Source organism: Alligator mississippiensis, chromosome 10 (genome assembly GCF_030867095.1).
Source record: "Alligator mississippiensis isolate rAllMis1 chromosome 10, rAllMis1, whole genome shotgun sequence".
Classification (NCBI taxonomy): domain Eukaryota; kingdom Metazoa; phylum Chordata; order Crocodylia; family Alligatoridae; genus Alligator; species Alligator mississippiensis.
In genome coordinates, this window is record NC_081833.1 from 32603141 (window position 1) to 32611655 (window position 8515).

Here is an 8515-nt window from a genome sequence, read left to right on the forward strand (position 1 = left end):
GGTGAGGCCAGCACTGCGCAGCCAGCACCCCGTGCCCCTGCCACTTCCAAGGAGCAGGGACAGGGGTGACTGGCCTCACCACCCACCCGCTCCGTCCCCTCCATCATAGCAGCACTCCAGTCCCTGTCGTCCCCCTCTGCCTCCAAGGCTCCACTGGCCTCGCCCCTGCCGCTCCAGCCCCTCAGTCCCCACTGTCATGGCAGCACTCTGCCATGTGTCTGTCTATCCAGAGCACTCTGATTGGCTGCCAAGGCAACCAATCAGAGTGCAAATAAAGCATTACGGACTAAGGCTTTTATAATATTAGAATATATAGTGGTGTTTCATTTTAATCATGGAAGAACACAGATTATTGGGTATTTTAATGAGTGAATTTGGGATTTTTTTTATCAGAGAATTTGCTATTTTTAAACAGGGAACACCAGGATTCCTGCTAGTGAGGGAAGTAGCAGGACCCAGGCAGAGGAGCCTGCCCAGGCCTGGCACCGGAGACCCAGCTGGAGGGCAGATGAAGCGGCTGACCTCTGGGCTATTTGGAGCCAGGAGGACATGTTTAGACAGTTCAAAGTAGGCCACCACAATAAACACATTTTCCAGGCTATCGCTGCCCAGATGGTAGGACAGGGGCACACACTGCAGCATTGCTACACGAAGGCCAACTGTGCAGCCATGGCCAACGGGCAGCTGGCCCAGAGACAAAGGCAACTCAGCTGCAGTGGCCATACGAGAGCCGAGGGAGCCATGAGGCTTCCGCCCAGGTCTGGCAGGTATGCAGACATGGGGCTGGAGGTCCAACAGGGTGCATGCTGTTGCAGGTGACAGCAAGTCACAGCCAGGCAGCAGCCCCCACTGCCAGACTGCTGTGGTGGGTAGAGGGTGCAGGGGCCTCTCTAGGTCAGGGCTGCTATAGCAGTCCAGCTGGCACAGGGGCCTGGTGTCTCCATATATCAATTGGTCAGACCTCAGAAGCTCTTGAGAGCAAGTAGGCCTGAGCTGCTCACCAGAGCAGCTTTTTATACTGCTGGGGCCAGCACAAGTACTGGTTCCAGCCTCCAGCTCCCCCTGGTTTCAGATCCAGGAGGAGCTGGGCAGGGTCAGTTTGCCCCAAGTAGCACAATTTGCCCCACACCAAAGTGTATGTTCAGGCACGTGTGCCGAGGCACAAATCTCCGGCACAAATTTGCATGGTGATATTTAAGCTGGTGCAAACGTGCATGCCTGCATTTGTGGATGCAGCCTTAGAGTCTGAGGCACATATGAAGTGGAAGGCTGTTGCAGAGGCTGAAGGCCAGAGCAAGAAACCATGTCCTCCCTGTTTAAAAGGACAACAGAAAGCAGTTTGCCAAGGTAAGAGGAGGCATTTGCCCTTGTGGAGGCTTTCATGATGGCAAACATCCCACTGGAGAACTTGATCACTCAAAGATAAGGAACTACCTGAACCAAAACATGCCAGATGCTGGCTATTTTCTGTTTGCCAACAAGCTTTGCCAACACTGTCTCCCTACAGTGACTGCTTTGCATGTACAGTCCACAAAGGCTGCCTTGGCAGAGTAGAACTCCTTCTCCATTGTGGCTGATGAAGCCATCAACCCTCCAGATAACTATGTGCTGCACATTTTATTTGTACCGTGGAGCCTGCCTGTATTTCAAAATGAGCTGGTCCACCTCACATCTGTCAATTTTTCTACTGTCTCAAGCCATCGTGATGGTAACTGTCAGCTATGGTGTTGACTTTAACAAGATCTCAGCATTCCTGTCCAGCAATGTCATGTGCGTGTGCAAAGTTTTCTCTTATGTGCTCCAAGGAATGCTGTCCAATGCTGTTCACGTCATCTGCAAAGTGCACATTTTGATCTAAGCAACATCTGGTGCATGCAGTTTCCTGATGGGGGTAACTTGGTGTCTTCCTTCAAGAAAGCCTTCAAACACTGTCCAGATCATAAGGTCTGGTACAGGGACTCTGTTGCTAGTCAAAGTGGGCACTCATATGGCACTGTACCTCTGCCACCAGAACTTGTGCTTACAAAGTGGAATTCGTGGTTTAATGTGGTCCATTATCATACAAAGCATACGCAGCAGTACCAGCAATTTGTGAGTGAGTAGCTGGAAATCATATCCAGCACACAGCACATGCTTAAGCTTTGCAATCTTTTAGGGTGAGCCAACATTCAAAATCAAATAACATTTGTGGCTGACAGTGCCACCCAGTTCATGGAGCTCCTAATGTGGTTTCCAGCTGGCAGGTTGTGATACACCATGCACACAAGCTGATGGATTTAGTAAGCTGAGTCAAAGACAGGGCATTGCAAGAACTGTCAAGGTGTCCCTATGAAAACCAGTGCATAAGGGACCTGTTCCAAGCAATAGCTGTGAAGCTGTACTGGTACTACAGGTATGATCCATCACTGCGACCACAGTTCAGACAACCAGCTGCCTCCTTCCTTAGTGCTGTTCACATTTTGGACCCCAACCAGGTGCCTGTTCTGAGTTGTGACCCTCATCTACTGAAAACAATCCAGAATAAGGGAAAGAGTATGACAATGAATGTGCTGCTTATGTGAACTTTAGCAGAGTGCTGGTTGCCCGTGCCTGTGTTCTGGGACTGTCTTTGTCTGGTTTCCACATCTTTATGCCCTGGCAAGACACTGCCTTACCATTCCAACAAACTCAGTGTACAGACAAGTGTTCACCCCACAGACGGAGAATGTCTGCAGCAACGAGAGCTAGGTGCAGCATGCTCACATTTAATAGTTAGCATGAACTGCCTATCTCAAGGTCAGCATTCAGTTTCAGTAAACTCCTTTTTATAATGTCCTTAAATAGAGCGTACATAGTTCGTATTAATTTATAAAGTGTATATAGTTGGTTTTAATAACATTTATGTAGTTATTTGTTAATATATAGTATTTTATATATATAGTAATATAAAGTATATAGTTGGTATTAGTTATTGTTCATGGTGTGCGTAGCTTTATTTTAATGAGATATTTCATTTTAGAGTGTAATTAAGTGTTCAGATTTCTTAATAACATGTCAATTAATGGCTTCCACAGCCTAATCCCCTGATTAAGCCCTGGAAGCCACTAAGGGAAACATTAAGCAATTTAAGTGGCAGTTTGGGACCATCTGGAAATCTCTGGGGAGTGGTGGGGCTGCCAGGGCCCCTTGCACTTAGTCAGCCCTGAGATCTGCTTGCAAAATTGGCCAGCTGCCTCCTTGAGTTCGATAGATCGCCCATCAGATACACAGCCTGGTTGCTTCTTCTATGAGTCAATAAATTACCATACTTGTTCACAAGTTACAAGAATAGTCTCTAGTATTAATTCCCCTGTCTCCCTTTGTTTGGCTCATCGCTAAAAGTCTCCTATGTGCAAAGAACTGGGAAATTTCCTCAGTTTCAAGGTGGCTGTTGAGAATAAAATTCACCAGCAGATATCAAATTAACCGCCTTCTCCTGTCTACCAACAGGAGTAAAAATGATGAGACTTAACTAGCTGCTATTCCCAGTGAAACTGACTAGCAGCTGGATAATTTTTTAAAAATTGCTAAGAAAACCAGCCAAACATAATATCTTGCTGCAAGGTGTATCCTATCCTAAAAATAGCAGTCTCCAATATTTAGCCAACCTAAAAGTACCTTCTACAGCATTCAGCCTGAAGCACCGTCAGAATTTAAAATGGCGATTGCTACAAGACACACACAGTAAGGCTTTCAGGAACAGAACAAATCACGCAGACAATTATAGGCAGATCTCTTGAAAGGCTGTGAACAATGAAACCAGAGAGATTATGGGAAACATGGAAGCCAAGAGGGTCATGAATGAGGTAGAGTAGCTAGACAGGCATCCCCATTTGCACCTAGACAAACAAGCCAGTCCCTGCCTTATGTACTCAAGCAACCTGCTAATGAATAGCAAACCAGCCTAACATTACCTTACCTGTACCCACAATGATCTTAACCAAAATGGCAAATGTTATATAGCACATGCAGTATCTAAGTGTACAGGTACCTATCTGTGATTTAGTGTAAGTACTAAAGGGCATATATAGCTCCACACAGAAATTCTCCAGGCTTCACAAGCACCTATTTAATTGGGTTAATGCTGATTTTATACAAAATACACATAATCCCACTAAAGCCAATTATAATGCACAAGTACTTTTCTCAATCTGGCTCCTACTTAATGAATATATTTATAGAATATTTATATATAAAAAACTCATAAAATGTAATTTAAGATTATTTTAATTTCTCCAAACTTCATACTTCAGTTCATACTTAACAAAAATGGAGCTTCCCCCGCCCCTCCTCCCTTCCCCATATCCAGCCAGCAGAATGTGGTGGAGGAGGGGAGGGCATGGCAGTGGCTGCACATAGAGCAGCGGCAGTGCAGGGTGGTGGTGGTGGTAGCTGACATGTGTGAGCTCCCTCGCCCACCCCCACCTCTAGCCAGCTGACTGGAAACTCCAGTTAATAGAGTATTCCAGTTGGTGACATACTAGATAACAGAGATTTTACTGTAATTAATGTTAGGCAGCCATTTCAAGCACCCATATAGTCACACCTACACCTTGGAACTTTAAGAAAATGAATGTGACCAAAGCTTAGAGAAAAAGTTATATATAACATCAAATGTTACCTGTAATAAAGGTGGCAACTTCAAAACTAATGCTTGCTCATACAACAACTTCAATTCAGCGCAGCTGGAAAAAGACAGTTTTGAGGTATGCAGATAATAATATACATGTCTGAATATGGATCCATCTCTGTCAATAAATAATCTTGGGTTTTCAGACTCAAACAGTGTAGAAGCTTCTTTGCACAGTAGAGATTCTGGAAACTGAGTGATTTTACTTTTAGGAATTGAAAAATGCCAGCCACCAACATTAAAATGAATTGAGTCCTCCTCTATGGATTCATTATCTATCTCTGGTTCCTTCCAAATGAAAAAGAAAATAATATCAATAGGCAAGAATGACTTTGTAAATAGTAGATGGCTATAATCTGTCAAGCAGTCATTGAACACCCGGGTCTACAAAGCCCTTTGAGCTAGCACAAGTAATGTGCACTAGCTTCTTGTACATTGCAACCAAGTGATGTGTCTAGCATTAGTATTCAGCTGTATGGTAACTGTGTTATCACTGACAACACTAAAATTTTTAAAATGCCATCTTTACATACTCAAATAAAATGGACTTTATTGAACATTTAGCAGGTATCTAATGCAATATCAGTGCTTTAGGTTAGCATGGTATCAGTCAGTCACAAAAAAATGCAGTAGTAGAAAGCATCCAACAGTAAAATACAATACACTTGGGTCTCTCTTTATACGAGGGTTGCATTCCGAAAAAACCTTGCATGTAAAGCAAATTTGCATAAAGCGAATCCATTATTACATGCATAGCCGCATTGCATGCCTCTTTGCATAAGATCATTTTCTCGCACAAAGCGAATTTCTGTATAAATAAGGTCGTTGTATATAAGCAAATTCGCACAAAACAACTTTGCACAGAGACCCAAGTGTACCACATACCCTACTATGTAATTCTGAATACCACATTGACACACCTTAGTTATATTAAAATATTTTGTTGCACCTAAAAATGATGTTTATTGTGATGGAGAGTTTGGGGGGGAAATTAAAAATCTAGCATAGCTTTAAAAAAATCACTACTACACATGAATTATAATTGGACAGTTATTGTATAGTATCATTACAGCGGAAAGTTAAGGTTGTTTGGATGCATTTACATTAGAGTGTGAGCGCCTCTCCAAATGTGAAGTTTCTGGGCTTCTAATGAATTTTTATTTAATCCCATATTGTTACAATAGGCTAAAAATATCTTAACGTGGAATGTTAATGTAGAAAATTCAAGTGTGAATTTGAAAATCTAAAATTTGTATCCACGTAATGACAAATGTCTTCAAGCAAGCCAATCTAACCTTAGTGTAAAATTTTGCACTTATAATTTTGACCTGGCAAAAGCTGAGCAGACCTCACATCCTTACAGCTTTTGTTTTTAGCATGAAATTCCCCGGTGCTTTTACTTATTGAAGAGTAATGAGGGGAAGTGGGAAAGAGATGATCATCTAAGACAAAACTACATCTCCTAGTCCTAAAAGCTCTGCTGTCTCGTGAAATGAGTGCACCTTGGCTTGCAATAAAACTGCCCCCTTGCCTTCGGCATTGCAGCAGGTCCCAAGTCAAGCCCTCAGCCCCGGGGCTTCGCTTCCCAGCACCCTGCCCGTGGCCCAGGCCTCTGGGGTGGGTGGTGGTTTCCAGCAATCACGACACGAAAGGGCGTCTTCCATTTCGGCAGCAGGCCGGCACCTCGTACGCCCCTAGGGACCCGCCTCTGGGGCAGGCGGCCTTCACACCCGCCCTGCCCGCTCCCCGGGACCCGCCTGATCGGGCCGCCGCGCAGCCGCCTCCAGGGCCGACGCGCCGGGCTGCAGCGGCTGCGACGTGGCCCGGGCCCGGGGACGAACGCGGCCGCGCTACGAGGCACCAACCCGGCCCGGCCGCCTCCGCCCGCTGCCCCGTCCCAGCAATGGCTCCTGGTCCCCGAGGCTGGACCCCGCCCCGAGCACAAGCCCGCCACCAACCCCGGCGAGGACGCCAGCCGGGCCATCCTGAAGCCCGCGCGGCCGATCCCGCCCCGCCCCGCCCCGCCCCGCCCCGAGCCGGGCCAAGGGCGGCCCCTACCATGACAGCCCCGGGCAGCGCCGCCAACGGGCGCCCGCGCGGCGGGAGGGGCAGCCTCGAGCGCTGGCGCGTTGCCCGGCAACGGGGGCGGGGCGGGGCGGGGCGGGCGTGGGCAGCGCGGGGCTCGGAGCTGCTGCGGCTCCGGAGTGGGCGTGGCCCGGCCCCGCCCAGCACTCGGGGCAGGCATAGGCGGTCGGCCAGGCCCGGCCTAGGGCGGAGGCCAGGGCAGCTCCTACAGGGACTGAGTCCGCCACGGCAGCAGTACGCGGAGGGAGGTGATGGGAAGAGCTGGGCCCCAGTCGCCCCTTCCCCGCCTTCAGCCTGGGGGTGGCTCGGGGTTTGGGGGTCGGGGAGGCGCCGGCCCAGCCCCGCGCAGGACTGGCCCCACTGGCCAGTGAGAGGAGGGCTAGATCCTGATCTGGGCGTTTGTAGCAAGCTGGAAGCCTACGGGTCCCTCAGTCGTAATAAAATAAATTCTAAATTCCTATACATTTTGGTGTTTGATGGGGGGTTGCGTTCCCCTGCAGTGCTTTGTGGTGCTGAGAAGAGCTGACCTGCGCGGGGTGCAGGGCCCCGGGCAAATTGGCCCATGCGGGCCCCGCCTGCTCCAATCCAGGCCCGAGACCTGAAGAGGGTGCTGCATGGCGGAAGCGGTGTCGGGGGAACACGCGGCTGGACGCAGAGCTGCTCCGCGGGGCCCCGCAAAGCATGGGGCCTGGGGCAGTTGCCCTGATTCGCGCCCCTCCCCCCCCGGGGCCCTGACCCCAATATGTGAGGAAGGGAGGGGGTGTGTGGAAAAGCGGGGGCTGTGCACAGGTGATGTGTGAGGGGGGCACAGGGGATTCAGCGGGCAGTGGAGGGGTACATGGCCTCCAGATTTCTGCACTCACGGTGGGGCGTAGGGTGACAATTGGGCGGGTGGCAGCATTATGGAGAAAGATCTAGGAGTCCTAGTGGCTCATCAACTCAATACGAGATTGCAGTTTGATGCAGCTGCCCCAAAGGTGAATGTAATGTTGGGCTGCATCAATAGGAGCATTATGTGCAAGACATGTAAGGGGAGCATGCTTCTTTAATCAGCATTATTTACGCCTGCAGCTTTGGATTTCACATTTTAGAAAGGATAGCATTGAGAGAGGATCCAGAAGCCTGCCACAAAAATGATAAAGGGGTTAGGAGGCAAGCCATACAAGGAGAGGCTGAAGGAAATAAGCATGTTTAGCTTGTGGAAACAGACATTTATGAGGGGACATGATACCATTCTTCAAATACCTGAAGGGCTTCTGTAAAAAGGGAGAACACTTTTTCTCTCTTGCTGCAGAGAGCAGGATACAAACCAATGGCTTGAAGTTTCAGCGAAGTAGATTTAGACTGGATGTCAGGAGAAACTTCTTCACTGTTAGACCAGCAAGGCATCGGAATAAACCGCCTTAGGAAGATATGAACTCTCCATCACTGAAGGTGTTTAAGGGTGCATGTAGATGAAACGATGGCCCTAATTTGAAGCAGTGGGTTTTTAAAAACACTTCAATTTAGGGCCAAGTAAGCCCCCATGTCATTCACACACCCGTGCAGTTATCTGCCTCTCCAGCAGCAGGGAGGAGAGAGCAAGCTGCTGGCAGGCGGAGCAGTCCCCGAGCAGCGGAGGAGACCAGTGCTTCCCTCCACAGCAGCAGCGACCCCCTGCCAGGCGGCACCCACCCACAGGCACCACAGCTGTGGAGGAAGCACGGGGCCTCCACGCAGCTCATGCATGCAAGGAAGGATTCAGGAGGGAAAAAAAAAGAACAGGCTCCTCGCTTTTTTTTT

General features: G+C 48.6%; 1 protein-coding gene across 3 annotated transcripts in view; it reads right to left on the bottom strand.

The window, feature by feature from the left end:
- Positions 1-6751, bottom strand: part of KCTD19 (potassium channel tetramerization domain containing 19) — a 66497-nt gene extending 59746 nt beyond the window's left edge. For 2 of the 3 annotated variants that reach the window (XM_019490994.2, XM_019490993.2), the window contains exons 1-2: positions 6707-6751; positions 4640-4936 (exon numbers count right to left, since the gene is read on the bottom strand). In XM_019490994.2, the coding sequence (XP_019346539.1) occupies positions 4640-4936; positions 6707-6709 (300 nt within the window). In that variant the 5' untranslated portion in view covers positions 6710-6751. Of the gene's footprint in view, positions 1-4639; positions 4937-6706 lie in introns of those variants that run through there. The other variant, XM_019490995.1, reaches the window with a different exon arrangement.
- Positions 6752-8515: the final 1764 nt, after the last annotated feature.